Genomic DNA, 25,064 nt, shown 5'->3' with positions numbered 1-25,064 from the left:
TTATATTTATCTTATTAAACAATTACATATTGCACATTAAGAATTCACTATAATTAGTAAAAAGAAAGAAGGATTATAAGGTCAGATGATTTCACTGTTAATTCCAATTTCTTTGTCAGCTTTCTTACATTATAACATCATACTCCAGTATAGGTCATTTCAGGCCAATTTGATGTTCATTCATTCTTATGTTAATATACTTGTTAGATCAAAAGCTCACACTTAAAGCACTTATTATTATTAGATAATACACTTTCTCATCTTGAAAATTTAGGGAAAATTTTGAGAGAAAACTGAAAAAACGAAAGATATGAAAGCCCTGTCAACTCATTTCTAGTGCAGACATTAAGGACTTTGTCATGAAAAAAAAGCAAAATTCACAGAGATTCACACACAAAGCAGAAGAAATTAATTTTATTTTTAAATTCTCATAAAGAACTTTCTTCCAGAAGGATTTAAGTGCGTTATCCGAGGCACCACTGTATAAGAGTATTCTCCAGTGTGAATGATTTTATGTCGGTTCAAGCTGTACTTCGATGAGAATGTTTTATTGCATATTTCACAATTATAAGAATGTTCTCTAGTGTGAACCATTTTATGTCGGTTTAAATTTTGCTTTGTTGTGAATGTTTTATTGCATATTTCACAATTATAAGGATGTTCTCCAGTGTGAATCATTTTATGTAGCTTTAAGTATCCTTTTCTTGTGAATGTTTTATTACATATTTCACACTCATAAGGGTATTCTCTAATGTGAATAATTTCATGTCGGCTTAAGCTTTGCTTCAATGTAAATGCTTTATTGCATATTTCACAATTGTAAGGACGTTCTCCAGTGTGAATCACATTATGTAGGTATAGGTTTTGCCTTGTTGTAAATGTTTCATTGCATGTCTTACATTCATAAGAGCGTTCCTTAGTGTGAATCATTTTATGTCGGTTTAATTTTTGCTTTTCTTTAAATTTTTTATTGCATGTCTCACATTTATAAGGGCATTTTTCAGTGTGAATCATTCTATGTCTGTTTAATTTTGACTTTGTTGCAAATGTTTTATTGCATAATTCACAATTATAAGGATATTCTCCAGTGTGAATCATTTTATGTTGATTTAATGTTTGTTTTGTCGCTAATGTTTTATTGCATATTTCACATTCATGGCGTTTCAAATTATGGGTGTTCTTTTCTGGAACTCTTTCAAACGATTTGCTTGCATTACCCACTACAATATTTGAATTAAAGATTTCTTCATTTTGCTCATCAAACGTTTCTTGCTTTATTTCTTCTTCGATTATTACCTCAGATTTCAGAAATCGTTGTAGATATACTTGGTCGTTTTCTAGATAATTATTATCGTAATCATCCAATTCTTGTTTCACTTGAAGATAATCTATCGGTTCAATTTTAATTGTTGTGTTTGAAATTGTTTCTTCAGACATTTTCGACGTTTTTAAATAAATTTTATTGTAAATTAATTTAAAATACCTAAAAAAGTTAAGGTATAAATTAATTTAAATGTTTTGAATAAATAATGAATATAATGTATATTTATAATAGTTTTGTATAAATACAAAATATTTCGAAACACTTTGACATTTCTAATTAACTCTCACACACATAAGAATGAGATCAGGTTGGATAACGTTAAAAATATTAATACCAACCGAGGGAGTATAGGCATAGGCGGTAAAATATAAATTTACAAACTTCACTTTAGTAGAACAAAAAATATTAATTGATCATCAGGATTTCAGGATTAAATAACTTCTAAAATAAATAATTATTTGTTGTTTATGTACAATTTTTACAATTTGACAAACGAGGAAATCTCCCGATTGATTAAATGTCATGTTTCATTTGTATTATATTACATTCATTATGCTTATTTATCTATGGTTACATTATTGTAATATGTTAGGAGGCATTAAATCAAGCTAAGACCATAGATAAAAAAAGAGTATATAGATCGCTCTCTCGGGGCATATTTCGTTGCCACGTTAACTGTCAACTTGCCGGGGTTAGTTCGAGCTGCTCTCCCTTGGTGCGCACGCGTCGATCGTAGAACGGGTGCGTACAAAAAATACTATTCGCTCCGAGCGTGACTGCAGCGCCCATGCAGCGCCGTAATAAATATGAACTAATTGGGATTATCAGTGTGTGGTTTTCATGGGTTTTACATGTTTGTTAAAGAAAAAAGATATCAAATAATTGTTATAAATAATAATGAACAAGATACAGTAATCATGTGAACGCTGAATGTTTATTGAAATTATTAAATTTACTTCAACGTACTTAAGACATTGTTAAGTATAATGATTAATTAAATAAAGAAATGCAGTAAATATTTGTAAGGTTAAGTGCCTCAAAGCTTATGTCATAAACTCGGAATAGTTCTTAATAAAAACAATATAATAATATGATAATAATGATAAATAATATTTTATCAATAGAATAAGTAAATAGTGAATTAATTTATTCAATTTTTTGGTCAAACTAAAGACTTAGACATTATTATAAAGACATAATTTAGACATTATTATAAAGACAAGACCCATCAAATAAAATTGCAGGAAAAAAACTACATTAACTTTTCGAAATTAACTTATTGAAGAAAATATTGTTGACAAGTAGGTAGGACTCAATACCTCGACCGATTCACTGCAAATGCTTGGGAACCCACGGTGATCCATCAACACTACAAATATATATTTCGCATTATTTGAGCATTGTATTAATTAAACTGTTTGCAAAATAAACATTTTTTCGCTATGTGATAACTTTTATTTTTTTAATCATAAAATTACAATTATTATATAATAAAATGTAATTAATATATAGATAATAGTTATACATAATCAATATACAATATATAAATATGTATTTTTCATTATTTCAGGCTTGTATTAATTACATTGTTTTACAAAACAATTTTTTTAGTAAGCATTAAATTTTGATAATACAGCAATTTATTGACTTATAATTTTTCTTTTTGCTAAACATAACAATTTTACAACTATTCATAATACTCCGAATTGTATTTTTATAACAATAAGGTTATGATACTTACTTTATTCTTCTAACCGCTGCGATCCACTTTTCCCGTTGATTTTCTTTCCACTTAGCTGTAGAAAATGTATAGAATTTGCAGTCACTTTTTCTGCTGGTATTTCTACAGCCCACTACAGAACAGCTATGGTGGCTCATTTTTAATTATCTTATTTAAATTTGAAATAAATAAATATTTTATGTGTTTTTGTTTAAAATTTTGTTTATAATAGCCCCTTTTAGTGCTCCAAGTTAGCCACTACGAACGCTTCGGTCGATTTGACTTCCCCTTCCATGCCTTCGCACATAGCCAATAGAAATGCACCAATATTATAGACCGTTTGAATTCAAAATTAAAAAAAAAAGAAATTGAATTTTAAAAAACATTTATTTTTAACAATAGTATTTTACACACATGGTTACAAAAGATTCATCCTTATAAGCTAAACACAAAAGAAATAAAAATGTATATATATGTATATATATATGTATATATATATATATATATATATATATATATATATATATATATCTATATTTATAGGTATATTTCTAGAGCAAAGATTACTCATAATTACAATTAGATTAAGATAAATAATTTAAACACATCTCATAATTCGATCTCAATAATAAATAAATCAAAAAATTTGAGAAACTATCGGATATCTTTCATTATTTGCAAAAATTTGAGAAGCTATCGGATCTCTTTCATTATTCGCAAAAGTAACAAAATTTCTAGAAACTAAAAAGAGAAAAATAATTATATTCATATAAAAAGTAAAAAATAAATATATTTAAAAATCATTTGCAAAATTAATGCATACGATAATCTTCTCAAGCAACTCAGTTTATATTTTTTTCGAATAATGCTAATTAACAATTAAGTTACTGTTTTGTTTCTGTTAATATTTTCTACGACTAGTGTTGATGTTCATTTGAATGTTGAACAAAATGTCATTATCATCATTAACATAAAAAAAGGAAATTATTAATAGCAATGTACAAGTACTTAATAGTTTTCTTATGGCATCTTCAATAACACATTTAAGAATAACATCTCTATCAGAAATAAGGGGTGCACGTTAATGGAGTTTTATTCCTCTAAATAAAAAAGAGATTAGCAAATATACTTTCTTCCATTTGACAGTTCCTGTCAATCTGTACAATGTGATTATCTTTACGATCATTAAACAACGCAGATAATAATATTTCTGTGTAATATCAAAATGCAACTATCACTACTCACAAACTTTTCGTGGAACATAGCCAAACCGAAATTACCCCTCAGCTAGAATTTTATCATTAAGCATGAATTTCTTTCCATTTAATAATTCAGTATCTTCTCTTAGCCGACTTAATATATTATTATGATTACTATTATTCAATGCCAGTGGGAGATCAGCAAATATTTCAGCATGTTTCAGACTGGCTTGTAATTTCTTTATTAATGTTTTTCCCTGTTTATTCATCTCATATCAATACTTGTGTTTAGTAAACCCGTTTCATAACTACTTCCAAGAGAAAAACTGCTGACAAAAATCAATGTTAAATCATTTATTATAAACCTTTATTATTAGTACAAGAATAATTCTTAAAAACTTACCTATCAGTGAGTTGGTTAGTCTGACGGCAATTTTATCTTTCAATAACTATAACCTTAAAATTCCTATCATTGTTAAATGTCTCAGTTATTATGCTATAATAAAAACTTATATCAGACTAGTAGTAATAGATGCAAGTATTTTGAAGTATGCATATTGATAAAAATACTTACTTATTGTATAAGGCCCGTAAATATTATTAATCATTTTACATACTACATAGGTTCTAGTAGAAAACACTAGTTTGGACCAGCCAAATAGCAAACGTCTACAATATCCAAAACAATATTTATTTGTGATTAATGTTTGGTTATTTTATTCTTATTGCGTACTTTGTCATTTCTCGCTGGAAATACATGCAATTTTGCATTTTTTGGTATTAGTGCACCCTGGAACGTAACACATCGACATTTTGCTTGCAAACTAATCCTAATCACTTATAAACGCAACCGAACGTTCTCGAAATTGTTTGATTGCCCGCGTTGAAATTCTTACCAGATGAGTGCCAAATCGCTGCAAGAGCGCTTCAAGGGAGAGCAGCTCAAACTAAAATCGAGCTACAGAGTTTTGTTCGGAGATTACCGGCCATGGCTAAGACTTTGCATAATTCAGCCAGCATGAAGTTGCCGGCGAAGACTGATATCAAGCTGTCAAGCATTTCAGATGTCAAGAGCGCGTCGGCCATTTTGTTCATTTTTATATCAGCGTTGTGTCGGCGTATTGTTTTTTATTAAGTAGACTTGTTTCATATTTAATATTTTTAGCTTTTCGTTATGATTCATTCTTTTGTGTTTATTTTTTTATGTCCGTTCAAGTTTATTCGCTTTGGCTTTTTGATTACGCGCCTATTTAGTTCTTATTTTAATTTTTACATTTTAGGGTTATGTTTTAGGATTCTTTTCATTCAAAGATTATTTTAGTCTAGCTTAGATTTTATACAATGTTTTAGTTATAATTTTGTTTTAAAAATAATTTAGGCTTACGTTTTACGCATAGGGTTACATTTTATTCATTATTTTAAGTCTAGCTTAGATTTTATACAATGTTTTAGTTATAATTTTGTTTTAAAAAATAATTTAGGCTTACGTTTTACGCATAGGGTTACATTTTATTCATTATTTTTGTAAGGGTTACGTTGAATACATTATTAGGTTTGGTTACGATCTTAACCTTAATTCAGTGGAAGCTAACTAAAACTCAACAAACAACAAATAGAAGGTTCAGTAAATGAAATAAAATTGAAACACTTCTGATGTTATAATACTAAACCAAAATACTTCATACTGTCTTGGAATTGACAGATATATTTCGTTTTTTCTGCAATATTTGCTATGAGGGAACAAGATATATTGTATTTTAACGTAATATATTGTCTAAGATAAAGGCTATCATCTTGATATTAGACAATATAATAATAATAATACTTGTTTGGCTATGATAATAATGATCTTGACAGGTTTTAGCTGTCAAAGTTATGAATCCAATACATTTCAACTTGACGTCTAACTTCTATTTCGTCGCCAACTTCATGCTGGCTGAAATATGCAAATGTCAAAATTCTTAGCCTGATTTAAGGTGGTGTTAATATGTTTTATTTCAATCAGCAAGTGACGTCACAGTTTCTTCATCTACTAAATCATAGATAAATAAGCAAGTACTAAATGGTCAAAATGGTCAATGGTTAAAAAGTCTATGGTCATCTATGGTAATAGGCAATATACTCTTCTTTTATCTATGGTAATAGGTAATCTCTCAACAAATTTTTATTGCTTTTAACTTAAAGATTTCTTTTAACTTAAAGATATACGTTAATATCTTAACATTGTTTTTCATTTTTTTGGTGATTGGCAGTATTAGGCTATCGGTATTTCGTTCTAATTATTCGAGTTATGCAGCGTGAAAATTTAAAGTTAGAAATTAGAAATTATAAGCGTCACTTCTATTTTGTTGATTTTTTGTGGGAGATAGTAATAATATATTATTACTATAATACTACTATAGTAGTAGCAAGATTGCAAAATATGCAAGAACTATTCATTAAATAAAGTCTTTATAGTCTTATTATGTTTTTTGTGTTGTCATTTATATATTAAATAATTCAAACGTAAAATACATGTGTAGTATACTTATAAATAATAAATTTGTTTGCGCCAGAACCTGTTAGATGGCGCCAGAGAATATTTTTAATATTCAGACAACACTTTTTTTCTGGCAATCCTAAAAGATTTGGATGTGATAGCTGATCTCATGGGGGGTAAACATAGAACAAATACGCGTTACACGGTTTGAGTGTTTTCAGCATTCAGCAGATGGTGCTGGTGTGCTTCAAATTCAGCACACACAGTTTAAAATACAGTCTCTCTAGATATAGTACACGTAAATGACCAATTTTATATTTTTTATATATTGAAATATATATTTTTTTTAATGGAAAAAATGTTTAATTTTATCTCATCATAGATTTTTTACAAGATATTTGTGATTTTGTTGAAAATATATTTGATACGCGTGTATTTTGTTCTAATTTCATTTAGTCAAATTAATCAGAAGTATCTATTCTATATTATATATTCAAATAAATCTTATCTAGAATTGAACCTAATGGTAAATTTACGTGCTACAGTTGGTGGCGACATCTATTGAATGCTGAAAGAATTATAATTGATGTAACATCAAAGCGGCCGTGTTTGCCATCTATTTATACTTATTTATCTATGGCTGATCTGACGGGTGAACAAGCTCTCTCGCGTTGGCTGGTCACGTACACCGTTTTACTTGTACTTTCCATATGTGTTTTTGTGATATATTTCGATCAATAGTTATTACTTAATGAAATAAATACCTTTTAATCAGTGCAAGTGTTACTTATTTGTGTTTTGAAGTTCATTTCTTCCCCAGAGTCCGAATTTGAAGCGAACTAATATATCCGAACTCGAAGCCGCCATCCGACTAGACCGCCGAGCACGTAGAGAACGTCGAATATTTTACTTAATATATTCAATACTATCAATTCCTTGGAATAGTTATTGAGTCGAATTCAATTAGCTATTCCGAAAGGGTCTAACCAACCCCCATCCGTAACATTGGTCCTTCGACGCCGGGATCCTAATTTTGATTGGGATTTATTGAATATATTAAGAAAATAAAATCCCAGATGGCACCTAAATTTGACGTGGGTGCAGAGATTAACCGAATGACAGCGAAGAGCAAAATGTATTTTTCAATAATACAAGAAACGTATGACATTTCTCAACAAATTACCACCAATACGGCAAGTAAGTTAAAATTTCTTGAAAAATTACACCTTATTGAAAATGCTCGAGAACAATGCATAAAATTAAGCGACGAAATAAACAAATTAAGATATTTAGAGGATCCGAGTTTTGTACTTGAGTATGCCGACATGAGGGCCTTGGAAATTTTGTACGGAAAAATCAAACATATAGAAAAAATGTTGGATAATCAAAATATAAGTAATTCGCCAATACCGGACAGTGTTCCAAATCATCATTTACCATCCATAGAAGTTCCAAAATTTTCCGGCAATATACAACAATGGCTTTTATTTTATGAAACCTTTAGAGCATTAATTCATGAAAATACAAGATTAGATAACGTATCCAAATTTCATTTTTTAAAAGGTGCGTTAGAAGGTTCGGTATTAAAAATTTTTAATTTCATACTACCAACTGCAAATAATTATCCGATTTTATGGGAAGCACTATTAAAAAAATACCAGAATAAAAGATATTTAGCCACCACTTACTTTAAACAGCTCTTATCGTTTAAAACTATTACATCATCACAAATAGACCTATTTCTGGAACAATTCGATACAGCCGTACAAGCCCTTTCACAATTAAATCTTCAAGATGCATTTGACTTTATGATAACGTCTATGGCATTCTCAAAACTCGATCCCATTTTGCAGGAGAAATTTGAGCATTCTTATCAAGGAGAATTTCCTAAATACCAAGATCTCCTCAAATTTCTTCATAAGTCGCAACAAGCGAAAAATCAAGTTTATGGTATGACAAGTATAACTAACAATTACACAGATGATAAACCTAATGATAAAAATACAACATCTAGACTGTCATCATTCATGAAATATGATTATAAATGTCTTGTTTGCCGGGAAAAACATAGAACATTTACATGTTCAAAATTTCTTGCAATGAATATTCCTGATCGGCGAGCAATTATTCAGAAATTACATCTATGTGTGAATTGTTTAAGCCATAAGACGACAGTTGCGTGTCGATCGAATAGAACTTGTCTTATATGTGAGGAACCGCATCATACATTACTGCATATTGATAAGAATCTTGCGAATACAAATCAAGGTAATCCGTCTAATTTGAAATCTAATAATACAGTTTTATGCACTACCAGTAACAACAAACTTGCGCATAATACAACAATATTGCCGACAGCTGTAACAACGGTTTCTACCAAAAAGAAAAATAATCCACTACGTACTATAATTGATTCAGCAAGTGATAAAAATTTCGTTACATTAGCTTGGTGTAGAAAGGCCTATTTGAAAGTTCAACCAGTTTCAGCCAAAGTAATTGGATTAGGAAATTTGTCACAAAACGTAATAGGATTGGTTAACTTCACTTTAAAATCCACAATCAATCCCTATCAATTGCCAATATGTGCATACGTTGTGCAAGAAATTGTGAGAAAACAACCACAAACCACGATTCCAGTATCATCAATCCAATCATTCTTGAAGTACCCACTAGCGGATCTAAAGTTTTATGTGCCTCAAACGGTCGACGGCATATTAGGATGTGATGTTTTCAGCGAAGTTATGGGTACTAATAAGGTGAAAAATGGTCAAGGTTCACCTATAGCACTAGAAACCCGACTGGGTTATATAATAATGGGTTCGATATCAAATTTACTTCAACCTTCAAGTACTTTTACGCAATATTATTAAAAATGTTCTTTCTCATGAAATTTTGATTGAATTGATATTCTATGCCTCCATATAACGCTTCACTTTCGAACATACAAGACTACTATATGCCTTTCTATTTATTTAGCTACCAAAGCTATACATCTCGAGCTAGCTTCTGATTTGACAAGTGATACGTTTCTAGATTGCTTAAAACGATTTCTAGCTCGGCGCGGTCCCATTGAATGCATCTATTCTGATTGTGGAACAAATTTTATAGGTGCAAAAAATAATCTTGATTCCTTATATATTCTGTTAAATTCCGATGAGTATAAAACAAATTTTAAAGTCTTAATTTCACATAACATCGAATGGAAATTTAATCCACCGCATGCTTCACATTTTGGGGGCATTTGGGAAGCAAATATTAAATCAGTAAAAAACCATTTGTTAAAGGTTATGGGCACACAAATATTATGTTACGAAGAGTTTATTACCGTTCTCAATCAAATCGAGGCTTTACTAAACTCAAGACCGTTATGTTGGCAGAGTAGCGATCCATCGGATCCACAACCCCTTACACCGGCACATTTTTTGATGCAAGAACCACTGTCGGATATGCCGGTTGATTATGAAAACTTAAATTTGTCGAAAAGAAAGCAATTATTAGACCAAATAGTCGCATCATACTGGAAGCGATGGAGTAGAGAATATCTTACTGAATTACAGGTTCGTCAAAAATGGAACACTGTAACCAATCCTATAAAAAAGGATGATCTGGTAATTGTTAAACAAGAAAATACACGACCATTACATTGGGGATTAGGAAGGATCGAAGAAGTTTTTCCAGGCGACGATGGAATAGTGAGAGTAGCATCAGTCAAAATTGGAGACACACTAGTTAAGCGACCGGTGGTCAAACTTTGTCCTTTACCTTTTCAATAACTAAAACTGTGACAAGACATTCCAATTTCCAAAATAGTGAATTATTTTTCTATCAACCGATATCAAGAAATACAGGATTATAAAAGGTATCCCTTTTAGACTGGGGAATATGTTTGCGCCAGAACCTGTTAGATGGCGCCAGAGAATATTTTTAATATTCAGACAACACTTTTTTTCTGGCAATCCTAAAAGATTTGGATGTGATAGCTGGTCACGTACCGAGATAGCTCTCTCGCGTTGGCTGGTCACGTACACCGTTTTACTTGTACTTTCCATACGTGTTTTTGTGATATATTTCGATCATTAGTTATTACTTAATGAAATAAATACCTTTTAATCAGTGCAAGTGTTACTTATTTGTGTTTTGAAGTTCATTTCTTCCCCAGAGTCCGAATTTGAAGCGAACTGAGATATCCGAACTCGAAGCCGCCATCCGACTGGACCGCCGAGCACGTAGAGAACGTCGAATATTTTACTTAATATATTCAATAATATCAATTCCTCGGAATAGTTATTGAGTCCAATTCAATTAGCTATTCCGAAAGGGTCTAACCAACCCCCATCCGTAACAAATTGCATAAATCTCTTTATCTGTTTTTTTTCTATTTATATATTAATCATGTTATATACATATATGTAAGAATAAATAGCTGGGTATAAATCATGGACAGTTATTCAAGTCGACACGAATCCTCGACACGAACGAAAGTTAATGCTCTTGCGTCAAATTATTAAACTATATAGTGCAATCCATAATCAAAGTTTGATATTTATATAGTTTATTTTTTCTGAGCTTACTTTGTTCCTATACAGACAGACTTTGTTCCTATATAACAGTGTACTTAACTTGTATATTAATTAGTGTGTTTACATCACATATTTTTTGTGCCACCACAACAAATAACATATTACATTTGCGAACATGTTCGGATCAAACCACAGAAAAATTACGTCTCAATTTATCACATCATTTAGTAGCTAAAAACCGAAGAAGTAATTTGAATGAAAATTCGATTAATTGTCAAGAAAATATGGATGTTGAACAAACTAATTCACAACCGATGCCTCAAAAAAGCGAAAAAATTCATATAAAAAATCCAAATAGGCAGAACCGGACCCCAACGATTCTTCAGATAATGTTCATTCTGAGTCACCACATGTTTCAAATACACACAACCAACTACCATCGACTTCCAAACAAGAATAAAAAATCATAAGCTTTGAAGAATGGATCGAGGTTAAGTACAAAAAACATAAAGCAAATAAATCTGCAGAGTATTGGTTAAACCCTACATTAACCAACAATTTCTTTGAAATTTTAAATGATGTTCAAGAGCCAACAGAAGAAGAAGTAGTCTTAAAACCACCGCCAATTTTTGTCCACGATGCTAAAGACATCAGACCTTTGTCAAATTTACTAGAAACACACGCCAAAGGTAACTATACTAACAAAATTGTTGGTACATTTCAAGTCAGAATACAGTTGAGTACTGCACAGCTATATAACAAAATTTTGAACCTCTTAAAAATTAAAAATACACAGATGCACTCTTTTCCAAGCAAATCCAACCAAACATTTAAAATAGTCATTAGAAATATTCACTTTAGCACCGATATAGATGACATCGAAAACAACATTGAATCTCATGGACACAAAGTTGTGTATATAGCCAACATTAAGCACAGACTTGCTCGTGCTTTACTGCATATGCTTATGGTAGAATTGGAACAAAACATTAACATCAAAGACATCTTCAATATAGAATTTTTAAACAGAATTAGAGTTAAAATTGAGCCCAAAAATCCAACAAGAAAAATTGTACAGAGTACAAAATGTCAACGTTATGGTCACACTAAATCTTATTGTTTCAGAAACGCAAGATGTGTAAAATGGCGATCATGTCAGCAAAGACTGCAAATGAACAGATCGCATGAACAAAAATGTCAAATGCGTACTGTGTAATGAAAACCACACAGCCAACTATAAAGGTTGTAAGGAATACAAACAATTATTTGCTCAAAGATTTCCCCCAGAAAAACGAGCTTACCCATCAAAAATTTGCTCCTGGTGCCACCACGCACCAGATATTATCCAACAAAATATACTCTAAACCAGTGTTTCCCAACGTGGGACTTTAATGTAATGTAGTATAGTATCGGTAAAAGATTTAACAAAAAATGCTTCTTAGATTTAGAATAATAAGGTGTCCCGGTTTGGCCTGGGCGGTTTTTTATTTATGTTTTTTTCTGCCGGGTTGACTTGACTTTTTAAAAAGATTAGCTTGAATTTGAATTTTTCTCATTACTTTATAATAAAATTACAACTACCCATTATAATCTAAAAATGATATATGGAATAAACTATATATAAAACTAACAAAAACATTATGAAAAAGAATGTTGCGGAATGCAACAATTCTTTCGGTTCCAGTAGCCCTATCTTCACTAATTTTTTACAGTAGCCCTTCACTAACTATATTCCAATTTACAAAAATTACCAAAAAATGAAGTAAATCAAGTTTCTGACTGCTTGGCATAAGTGCTTTAAGGTCAGTGACAAGACTCGACTTGAAATATGCTATAATTATTATTATTTACTTTAGTATTATATGCTATAATACTAAAGTAAAATTAGTGATTTATCTCATATACACCGCGGACCTGCCACAGAAAGATGACATTCTGGCAATACATGAAGATCCAATAATTGCATCAAAAATACTGCATAATCATCTTGACGTAATACAAAATTGGTTAAGGTTGTGGAGAATAGAAGTTAACAGCAGGAAGTCCAAACTTGTCATGCAGTAGGATTTAATGACAAAATTATAGATCAATCAGGTACAGTAAAATATCTAGGTTTACACCTGAATAAAAGGCTAATCTGGAAAGAACACATTAAGAAAAAGAGGAAGCAGCTTGAAGAAGCCAGAAAAAGATATTTTTGGCTCCTTGGACGAAAATCAAAATTTGACACGCATAATAAAATTTACCTGTATAAAGCCATCATTAAACCAATTTGGACATAGGAGATACTGCTATGAAAACCAACTTTCAACTCTTGAATAATTAAAAAATTTTAAAACAAGTTATTAAAAGAAATTTTGAAAGCACCAAAGTATGTTCCAAATTGGTTAACACACAGGCACTAGCACAGTTAAGGATGAAATAATAGCTTACTTACATAAATATAAAAATCGTCTAGCTGACCACCCAAACTAGCTTGCCAGAAAACTTCAGAGCAACTGTACCAATCTCTACCAAGGCCAGATTGAAAAGAAAATTTCTTTGGCATTAATCAACAATAGGTAAGACCTTCGATATTTTACTTGTTGTCTGTTTCAGAACAGTTGTAAAAATTATTAAAATAATAAAAAAAATAAACCATACGGGCAAACATAGAACGAACAAATGCGCTTTACCAACTTTATTTGTTATGTTTGTTTATCTATGCGTGAAGGTATGGAAGGGGAAAGCAAATCAACTAAAGCGTTCGTAGTGGTCACTTTGAGCATTATGAGAGGCTACTATAAGTAAAATTGTAAACAAATACAACTGAAATATTATTTTATTTCATATTTAAATAAATTAAATAAAAATGAGACAACGAAGTTGTGTGTAGTAGATTGTAAAAACAACAGTAGAATAAGCGAATGTAAATTCTATAAATTTCCTACAGCCAAATGGAAATTAAATCAACGTGAACAGTTGTTTGTTTCCAACTGGAATTTTATGTGGTGGGGGATGGACTCAAATCCTGTCTTTATGATAAGGTTCAAGTCTATAGTTTGACCAAAAATGATAAAAAAAATTAGTGAATTAAAATATTATATACTTATTCTCTTGAGAAAATATTTTTATCACTATTATAATATTGTTTTTGAGAACTATTTCGATATTTCGACATAAGTTTTAAGTAACTCAACCGTATAAATATTTACTGCATTTCTTTTTTTTATGTTATCATTGTACTTACCTGTATTTTAAGTACATTGAAGTAAATTTTAAAATGACAATAACCATTGAACTTTAACTTTTTTGTTGTAACTTGTTTATTATTATTCATAACTTTTCTTTAATAATCCTTTTCTTTCACAAACATATAAAAATGCTTGAAAAGCGCACACTGATAGCCATAGATAAACAAGTATAAATCTATTGCGCTATGTTCGGCGATTTGATGTTACCTCGATTGCAATACAAATTTTTAAAAATAGATGGCAGCTTATGTACAATATTTAAATTAACCCCTGGCATTACCTTTAAATTTGTACGTATCGTATACAGCCCAAAAAACCTGAATAATTTTTAATATTGGAAATAAGAACAAATCATACAAAATACAAAATATATATTTTTAAATATATTACATATGTTTAAAGAACAAATAAAATTATATTTATATTAACAATTATAATTACAGTTATGAAATGTTTGAAAATATAATAATTGTTATACATAATTATAAGTAATTTAATTCCATAGTTATGTATAAATAATATCTCAAAAACTAAAGATCTAAGTGGAGAAAACCACAGAAGTATTGAACTAAACTAAGCAGAAATAACTAACTAATATTAATTACTTAATGACTAATATCAGTGGCGTCGGAACCGTGCGTCGGAACCGTGCGTCGGTACCGTGCGTCGGAACCGTGTGGGCTGCGTGGGCTCGAGCCACTGTCTAAAAAAAAGAAACGAGCCCACCCATCAAAAATTTGCTTCCGACACCGCTGACTAATATTAATATATTGAAAACTTAAAAACTAAGAAAAAACCAAAAGCACAGGAACACACTAATATTAATTACTTAATGACTAATATTAATATTATATATTAAAAACTTAAAAACTAAGAAAAAGCTAAAAGCACAGAAGCGCACGATGAAATAACAAATTTAGAAGGAGTGACAAATAATACAAAAATTTAAAAGGTTAAAAAGAACAGATAATTTGTTAAAAAATACAAAATACTTCACAAACAAGAAAGTCCTAAAAACATAAATATATATATATATATATATATATATGCATATGCATGGAACTTTGACGTTGAAGGAAGCTTCGTTTTGATTTTGTATGTCAAGTAATCGTTAACGTCCATCAACTTTATTGAGATTATTAAAACATGCTATTGATTCATTTGAGGTATTGATGAATACTATATGAATACTAGACTAGAGGTATAGATTTTGTTTCAAAGCAAGTTTTGGGTTGTTAATATTCTTAATCAACCTACTAGTTTCAATCTTATTTGTCGTTTGATATTTACTGTTTTGGTGATTGTTATAAAATATTTAATATCTGTATATCAAATGTTTTAATGTTTTATGATTTCAGATGTTAGTGAAGCCTTACTATTCATTGTGATCAAGGGTTATGTGAATATTTTACTGGACAAAATCATCCTATGTTTTATAATTAATTGTGTGGTAACTTATGTAAGAGATCGTATCAAGTAAGTTACTGCATGTTTTTTTATAGCGTTGGATTTAATTAGTATCATTTACTGTGTTGTATTCTATGAAACGTTTTAAGGCACATGTGGTCAGTAGTCCATAAAAATGTTATTATGATGTTAATTGAGGATCAAATTTCTGTACTTGGTATTATTGATATTGTATGTTATTGTTCTGTATTGCCTTCAGCAAAGATGAAATTTATATATATTTAACTTGTGAGTAATGAAAACACTTGCAACTTCAAAATAAATTTTAGTTTATTGATTGATTGATGAAAATTTTATGCATATGAGTTAGGACCTTTTGTTATTGATTCTCAAGAATGTCTTTTGTTATTTTTACCCTGCTTGCTTACTTGTTTCTTATTCGTGAATGTTTGATCTGTACTCCGTGCTTCTTAGGCTAGAGTTGCCATTACGATATGGCTTGCAGCTTTGGGCTATGGGAATATGGATATAACAATCCATCTCCCTTGAGCAAATTGCTTTTTACCAAAACGTTAGACTTAATGTTACAATAACCCTGAATATTTGTTTTTTTTATACTTGATTATGAGCCGGTTTATTTTAAAAGTGGCTAATATTAATTACTTAATGACTAATATCAGTGGCGTCGGAACCGTGCGTCGGAACCGTGCGTCGGTACCGTGCGTCGGAACCGTGTGGGCTGCGTGGGCTCGAGCCACTGTCTAAAAAAAAGAAACGAGCCCACCCATCAAAAATTTGCTTCCGACACCGCTGACTAATATTAATATATTGAAAACTTAAAAACTAAGAAAAAACCAAAAGCACAGGAACACACTAATATTAATTACTTAATGACTAATATTAATATTATATATTAAAAACTTAAAAACTAAGAAAAAGCTAAAAGCACAGAAGCGCACGATGAAATAACAAATTTAGAAGGAGTGACAAATAATACAAAAATTTAAAAGGTTAAAAAGAACAGATAATTTGTTAAAAAATACAAAATACTTCACAAACAAGAAAGTCCTAAAAACATAATATATATATATATATATATATATATATATATATATATATATATATATTGAAATCAAAATTGAAAGGCATCCAAATTTCTAGGATTAAAACTCATTTACGAGACATTATTTTTTAGTCATTCTGCATTTAATAGTTATTTTGCTATCTAATGAATTAATAGTAAAGTTGCATTTAACGAAACCTTTTAATAGTTTCTGTAGGAGTGTTTTATACCATTATATTTAACCATGTTTTATCGTGAAAATATTATCATTGAAATGTCCATAAAAGATCAACAAAGTGTTCGCAATGAACAGAATAATGTTTTATGCACATACTAATTGAAAGATAAGAGCAATATTTTTGATTCCCAAGGTCGGTAACAAATATTACTTGAACTTAAACATTATAATGGGATGTGGGAAGTTTTATTTGAAGAATATTATAACACTAATCTTCAATCAAAATACATTAAAATATTATGTACGGTATAGACTCGCTTTATAAGTGTTTACATTTGCTAATGTAATTGATAATATCATTAAATATAATAATGAACTTACTTCCATGAACATTTAAACCAATACTAATTAAATGTTTTGCAACATAAACAATATGAGATTCAATCCAATCATATAATAATACCGAAAATAATGATATTTCATCAAACATCAAAACACAGTATTTGCTACTAACACTTTTTAAGAGACACTCATTAATACCGCTATACTATTGTATCTCTGAATGTAACTTTCTCAATGTTTGAGGACATGGCAAAATAAATATTTGTCTCCAAAAATAGTAGGCCTTTGGAGACTATTTGCACAGACTTATTTCTTAAATTATTGTATTGTTTATGAATCCTTCTTATTCTATCTCTCTGAAAAAAAATGTAAGTTGTATTACGTCTTGCATTCCTTGGGTGTCAAAAGTAAATCTGCGCTTTGTTCGTTCATTTTGCGGCAATTTGCAGGTACCCCAAGACACATATGCAGTATAATATTATATCTGATTATATATAATTATTGCTGCAATTATTATAAAAAAGTACCTTTGCGGGAACTGGTATTGGAATAGCTGAATATTTTAACCCGCACTTGGCACTGTTTTGGGTACAATAAAAACCCTTTATCACATTAAATTTCACTTAAATGTTTACTTAAACACAATTAATTAATTAGAAACAACACGAGTTCACAATCTTATGTTATTCGTGCAGCGATCAAATACTTGACAGCCTCGCGTGTTTGCTCCACTTGCACGAAGCTGAACGATTTGTAGTTTGAGCACACATGAGTCATCTGTTTTTAAAAATCGACACTACTCAAGACCCCACACTCCATGGCCGGTAATCTCCGAACAAATGTAGATTACCGTGTTTTGAAATGGATTGGTATTTGAATAGTTCGAAGGATGGCGCTACGATTTCCAATTTAATTGATCTAGCAGCTGGCTTGATCAACATTGATTTGATCGGCCATTTTCTATAAGTTGTCAAATTGTCATCGCGTATTGTAGTTGAGATTTTCTGTGATTGTTTACGAGAATTATGTTTTGGTGAATACTTTTTTCATTTATTATTAAGTTAAAATGATAAAGTGTTATGTGCCAAATTGTTATAACCCCAAATATAATAAAAAAATGCATGTCTTTCCGGCATCTAATTATCAGGTATGTATATAATGATGTATTATGCATATAATGAATATGTATCATCACAATACTATTAAAATGTTGCATGTTGTTTGTGTAAATATATATTATATATATTTGTGTGTAAAAAGATGCTTTCAATTTGGATGCAGAGGGCGAATAATCTTTTAATGGATGACCTAACTTTTCGGTTTGTGGCACAAATCAACAATAATTTGAAATCGAAACCAAATAGAAGTGTCTCCTTTACGGCAATAACAAAATAGTTTTCAAGTCACTGGAGAATGCTCTGATACAGAACCAGAAGAAAAATCTGCAACTCCAAGGACAAAGCCAAGTAATTATAACTCTAAATACTTCAATAACATTTGCAAAAAAATATTAATAAATGAATCTTATGTTCTTAGGAGATCGAAGCCTAAACACCTTGAAAAAGATTTTTGCAGCACCTCTAAGATTGTGAAGTGCAGGTTAAAAGTCACCTATTCTAACACCAGTTTTCCGAAAAGGTATTTTTTCATACTAATTGCAGCAAAAATATTTAATATGATAATTACAATATCTTCAATTAATATGATATAACAATATATTCAATAGAAGTCCTTGATGGTAGCTGCAAATTGCCGCAGAATGCAATGATAAGGCGTAGGAGTGCCTTAACACCCAGAAGATGTATGATACATCAAATTTTGTCATGCAATAATTTAAAGGATAAATTCCAACAGAGTATACAATGTTCTGAGAAGTTTTCAAATTTTCTGGAAACTTAAAATGTAAGGGCAAGAATTTTGATAATGTCTCAATTAAGAGAGCATACTCAAAGACCAGACAGTTTATAAAGCGCAAGGGTTTAGTTATAGTTTTAACTAAACCTCCTTGCAATAAAAACTGGATTAAAACGATAGATAGATTTGAGCTACAATTGGTATAAATTAAAAGTAGTTCAGGGTTTTGGTTACTTACATTTAAAAAAACATTTACACAGAAACTATTCAAAGATTTCGTCAAATATAACTTTATTAATGATTGATTAGATAGCAAAATAACTATTAAATGAAGAGATAACAAACAAGAATGTCTTGTAAATGAATTTTAATCCTAGGAATTTAGTTTTATCTCAATTTGGATTTCAATATATATATATATATATATATATATATATTGTTTTTAGGATTATTTTGTTTGGAAAATATTCATTCTTTTTTAAAAATGTGCTGTTCTTTTTGTCCTTTTAAATTATTGCATTACTTGTCATTTCTTCTAAATTTGTCATTTCATCATCAATACTCCTGCGCTTTTTACTTCTTAGTTTTTAAGTTTTTAATATATTATTATTAGTCATTAAGTAATTAATATGAATAAGTTATTTCTAGAATATTAATAGAATAAGTACTTTAAAAATATGTCTGTAATATACTTTAATTAATAGTAGTCAGTTATTTCTGTTTAGTTTATAATTCTTCAAAAATATGTCTGTGATATATTTGAAAATATATTTTGTATTTCGTATATTTTGTTCTTATTTCAAATAATAATTTTTTTCAGATTTTTGGGCTGTATTGATTTTATGTACAAATGTAGAAGTAATACCAGGGGTTAATTTACATACTGTATGTACATGTGCTGCCATGTAGTGATCTATTCGTAAATTAAAATGAGTGTAACGTCAAATGGCCCGAGATAGCGATCTATTTATGCTTATTTATCTATGCCACACTCCCCATGCTGATAGCCTCCCGTAGTTCATATTTAGTCTGGCGCTGCAGTCACACACATAGCAAATTTGATATGTGTGCCGACTGCCTTACATCCGGCCCATAGATGCGGTTCTATGAATATTCGTATTCTATGGCGTTGGTCTCTTCGTGCCGAGACGATATAATAATCTTCGTGTTTATGACATATTAAATTCGTTCTTATTAAAATAGTTTGTTTGTATTTAAATTTATTTAATGATTAGTGACATAATTAGGCGATAAAACTGTTTGCAGGTTTTGGTTAGTATTTTGATTGATTCATCATGTTGGTTATTAATTTAATATGCGATAAAAGCATGGAACTTTGACGTTGAAGGAAGCTTCGTTTTGATTTTGTATGTCAAGTAATCGTTAACGTCCATCAACTTTATTGAGATTATTAAAACATGCTATTGATTCATTTGAGGTATTGATGAATACTATATGAATACTAGACTAGAGGTATAGATTTTGTTTCAAAGCAAGTTTTGGGTTGTTAATATTCTTAATCAACCTACTAGTTTCAATCTTATTTGTCGTTTGATATTTACTGTTTTGGTGATTGTTATAAAATATTTAATATCTGTATATCAAATGTTTTAATGTTTTATGATTTCAGATGTTAGTGAAGCCTTACTATTCATTGTGATCAAGGGTTATGTGAATATTTTACTGGACAAAATCATCCTATGTTTTATAATTAATTGTGTGGTAACTTATGTAAGAGATCGTATCAAGTAAGTTACTGCATGTTTTTTTATAGCGTTGGATTTAATTAGTATCATTTACTGTGTTGTATTCTATGAAACGTTTTAAGGCACATGTGGTCAGTAGTCCATAAAAATGTTATTATGATGTTAATTGAGGATCAAATTTCTGTACTTGGTATTATTGATATTGTATGTTATTGTTCTGTATTGCCTTCAGCAAAGATGAAATTTATATATATTTTAACTTGTGAGTAATGAAAACACTTGCAACTTCAAAATAAATTTTAGTTTATTGATTGATTCATGAAAATTCTATGCATATAAGTTAGGACCTTTTGTTATTGATTCTCAAGAATGTCTTTGTTATTTTTACCCTGCTTGCTTACTTGTTTCTTATTCGTGAATGTTTGATCTGTACTCCGTGCTTCTTAGGCTAGAGTTGCCATTACGATATGGCTTGCAGCTTTGGGCTATGGGAATATGGATATAACAATCCATCTCCCTTGAGCAAATTGCTTTTTACCAAAACGTTAGACTTAATGTTACAATAACCCTGAATATTTGTTTTTTTTTTATACTTGATTATGAGCCGGTTTATTTTAAAAGTGGCTTAAGCTCATTTATTTTGAAATCGAGATACTTAAGGGTTTGCGTTTCAAGTTGTACTGCTTAAGTGCATTTAAAGGTGTTAAATTTATAGTTCGTATTAATATAACTGCAATTAACAAGTGAATAATATGCGATTATGTATTAATTATAGAGTCACACATATTTTAAACAACCAAATTCAATATGGAATTGAATTCAATTACGTTCCAAAGTCCATGCAACATAATTTAAGATGCTTCAAATTGAGAAAAAAAAAATTAAATTTTGGTTTTTAGTAATACACCCCTTTTGATTCACTATTTTCTTTCATTTCTTAGTCACTGAGTTTTAACTGCCTTTATAATTTTTGTAGCTTTTATGTTTTTATTAATTTCAATATTATAGTGACGCTTATGGCAATACCACAATAGAATTACATTTTGAAGGTTGGAAATTATAAACTAAAGGTAATGGATAAGAAATCATGCTATTTTAGAGTTTATAAATAGCTTTTATAGATAGATAGATGTATACATTATTTAAATTCAATGTTTATCTTTTAAGATAATATTTTTATCACAATATTATAACTAAAATAATATCAACAATATTTATTAACATCTCTAGAATTAACTTAATGACAGTTAATAATTAACTTAGACTAAAAATTTCTTTAAAAAATTAATAAATGAAAATTAAAAGTATAAATGATGTTGTTTGACAGTCTCCTTGAATCCATTCCTGCTTTTACGTTTTTATTCATTTGGAAGTCTGTTGTAGGTCTTGACACCTAGTAGGTCTTTGACACTTAGACTAAAAATTTCTTTAAAAAATTAATAAATGAAAATAAAAGTATAAATGATGTTGTTTGACAGTCTCCTTGAATCCATTCCTGCTTTTACGTTTTTATTCATTTGGAAGTCTGTTGTAGGTCTTGACACCTAGCTTGTTCCTTTGTGAGGATTTCCATGGACGTCACTCCTCAGTACATTGTTTATTCAGTCTGCATGGACCGCAATCGCCTACTGGTAAATGTTAAAGGCTGGTAATCATCGTATTCTATATTTTGTAAACAATGGTCTGCAGTGCTCCTTGCAGCCTTCTTCTGTAAGTTCATTATCTTAGAGATATGCACCAAGTGCCCCCATGCCAATATTCCAAACATGGCGAAGTAAGCCTTTCTGGCGCATTTCTTATTTATAATGTATCTAACTCTTCTGATAGCATATATTAGTTTTGAGAGCTTAGTGCATATCAAATCTATGTGATTTGCCCAGGCTAGCAATCTGTCCATAGAGAGACCCAAATATTTAACCTCCCCTCCAAGCAGCTTCTTATGTTTCCTACTAGGGGTAAAATAGATATGGTCTGTTTTTCTATTGTTCAGCACAATTTTGTTGGCTGAAAACCAATTCACAACTTGCTTGTGAGCATACTGAATGTTTTCGTTCATATTCGCGATGTTCTCATCCACTACCCCTAATTTTGTATCATCTGCAAATTGTGTTGTGTGGCAGATGATGTTTGGTGATAAATCATTCATGAATGTGATAAAAACAAGTGGTACAAAAATACTTTTTTGGCAACCCCTGCATTTATTCTTGCTATTTCATGTTGTTTATTGTTGCATTCCACAAACTGATACCGGTTACTGAGGTATGATTGCATAAGTTTAAGGGCTATGCCTCTAAATCCATAGTATTTTAATTTCCTGAGAAATATATCATGTGAAAAACAATTAAAAGCTTTGCTGAGATTGCAAAATAGAATAGAATTTGATATAAAGTTCGAAAAATCTTGAACAACATCAATTGTATTAATTTTCTTTTTAAATCCAAATTGATTTTTTACAAAATAGTTATGAGTAACAAAGAAACTTGTTTTTCTCAATGCTAAATACATTTCTATAATTTTCCAAAATATCTGCAGTATGGCTATGGGTCTGTAGTTTGGTGCTGATTGACAATTTCCTGATTTATATAATGTTACTACTCTTTCCAGCTTAATCTTATTTGGAAAGATTCCTGTGGAGAAAATGTTATATGCTATTGTGCAGAACGGTCCAGCAATGTACTGTGTGACAAAATTTTACCATAAAACACTAAATAAAGACTACTAATAAATAACACTTGATAAAAACTGTAAAACATTATTTATAGAAGTCACTTGAGGATAATTTTCTTGGCTTTATTTTTTCTATAATGCTCACAGTGAGCCCAAATATATCAATTTCATATGCAAATTCATTGATTGTTTTGAATATTCCGAATATTGGAATTCATGAAACAAACTTTATTTCTGTACTACTAAAGCAAATTTGAAATGTTTCAATAGCAGAAGGTGAGATATTCTCTTCTAGCATTTGGAGCAGTAATGTTAATATCTTTGTATGTTTGGGTCTGACTCGCCAGAAATATACTCTTGTAGTTGTGAAATCCGACGCTATCGACAAATTTTTTCTGGACAGATTCAATTCTATCAATCTTGTATTTATATTTTGATACCCAATTTATACATTTAATATTAGTTTGATCAAGCTAGCAAATAGTATTGTCATGGAGACGTTGTTTCGAAAATCCCTACTGTTTTTGAACAAATTTTGAATTTTTATATAAGGATATGTCCGTTTGTTTAGGCATACGTCAAGGAATCAATAAATGTTTAATTTACTGAAATTATATGTACATAACACAAATTTGTAAATAATCTGTGAGCTCTGGAACTCTGTATAATAAATTACTAGCCCACACATTTCAATATGAAGAATAAATCCTAATAATTTGGGGAAATTGTTCGGAGTTACTCTACTAAATGCATATATGCATTTAGTCACTATAGTCACTACTATCAACAAAATCAATTATAGAAGAATATCTCTTCTCAAAATTGAGTATATACTTTTACTAGCTTCACTCGTGTCAGGTTTACTAGTACTAGTGGGTTTACTTGTACTTGGGACAGGAGTGTCATATGAATTGTCTGCTATGTTTATTTTAGCACGTTGTTGTTCATTATATAAACGTCTAAGGTAACTTTTTACAATAATTACAGGAAAGTGGTTCTGATTTTGGATGAAAGGATTGAGTGGAATTAGGGGTATAGGTATTTCTAAAAAGTTTGGTTTCTGTCTTTACTTGTTTATTTATCTTAGAAAAATTTAGTAATTGTTCTTCTTCAACAGCAGCTGTTATAGCTAGCTCAAAGGTTTCTAACATTTTCGGTTTTACTAAAACTTTAATATTGGAGTGCAAACCCTCCTGAAAAACGTGTAGTGCTTGATCCCTAAGCAAATTGGTATATATAACGTCAGCACTTGGATTTTTGCAGCGTTTAATAGTTGCATCTATTAAGTTCATAAGAATATTTTCTAATCGTAAAGCATAAGACTTCATAGTTCATTAGGACCCTGTGTACATTTATTAAAATAATATACTTT

The 25,064-nt window shown here is 30.1% G+C and overlaps 2 protein-coding genes across 2 annotated transcripts; one reads left to right on the top strand and one right to left on the bottom strand.

Moving 5' to 3' along the window:
* Positions 1 to 722: 722 nt before the first annotated feature.
* LOC113381123 (zinc finger protein 420-like) lies at positions 723 to 5,329 on the bottom strand (the record flags this gene model as incomplete). The annotated part of the gene is made up of 2 exons (XM_026620101.1): positions 5,227 to 5,329; positions 723 to 1,418 (listed from the first exon to the last, which is right to left on the bottom strand). Coding segments are annotated over exons 1-2 (799 nt in total), but the record flags the coding sequence as incomplete, so codon positions are not given.
* Positions 5,330 to 8,047: 2,718 nt separating this feature from the next.
* On the top strand, positions 8,048 to 10,495 carry LOC113381122. Its single transcript, XM_026620100.1, has 2 exons — positions 8,048 to 9,569; positions 9,699 to 10,495. The coding sequence occupies exons 1-2, from the start codon at positions 8,048 to 8,050 to the stop codon at positions 10,493 to 10,495; spliced, it is 2,319 nt and encodes a 772-aa protein (XP_026475885.1).
* Positions 10,496 to 25,064: the final 14,569 nt, after the last annotated feature.

This window comes from Ctenocephalides felis, unplaced genomic scaffold (genome assembly GCF_003426905.1).
Source record: "Ctenocephalides felis isolate EL2017-DRISC unplaced genomic scaffold, ASM342690v1 CF-g0.4_SCAFFOLD_02608, whole genome shotgun sequence".
Taxonomy (NCBI): Eukaryota; Metazoa; Arthropoda; class Insecta; order Siphonaptera; family Pulicidae; genus Ctenocephalides; species Ctenocephalides felis.
The sequence above is the reverse complement of the archived record's forward strand: the minus strand, read 5'-3'. Positions and strand labels throughout refer to the sequence as shown.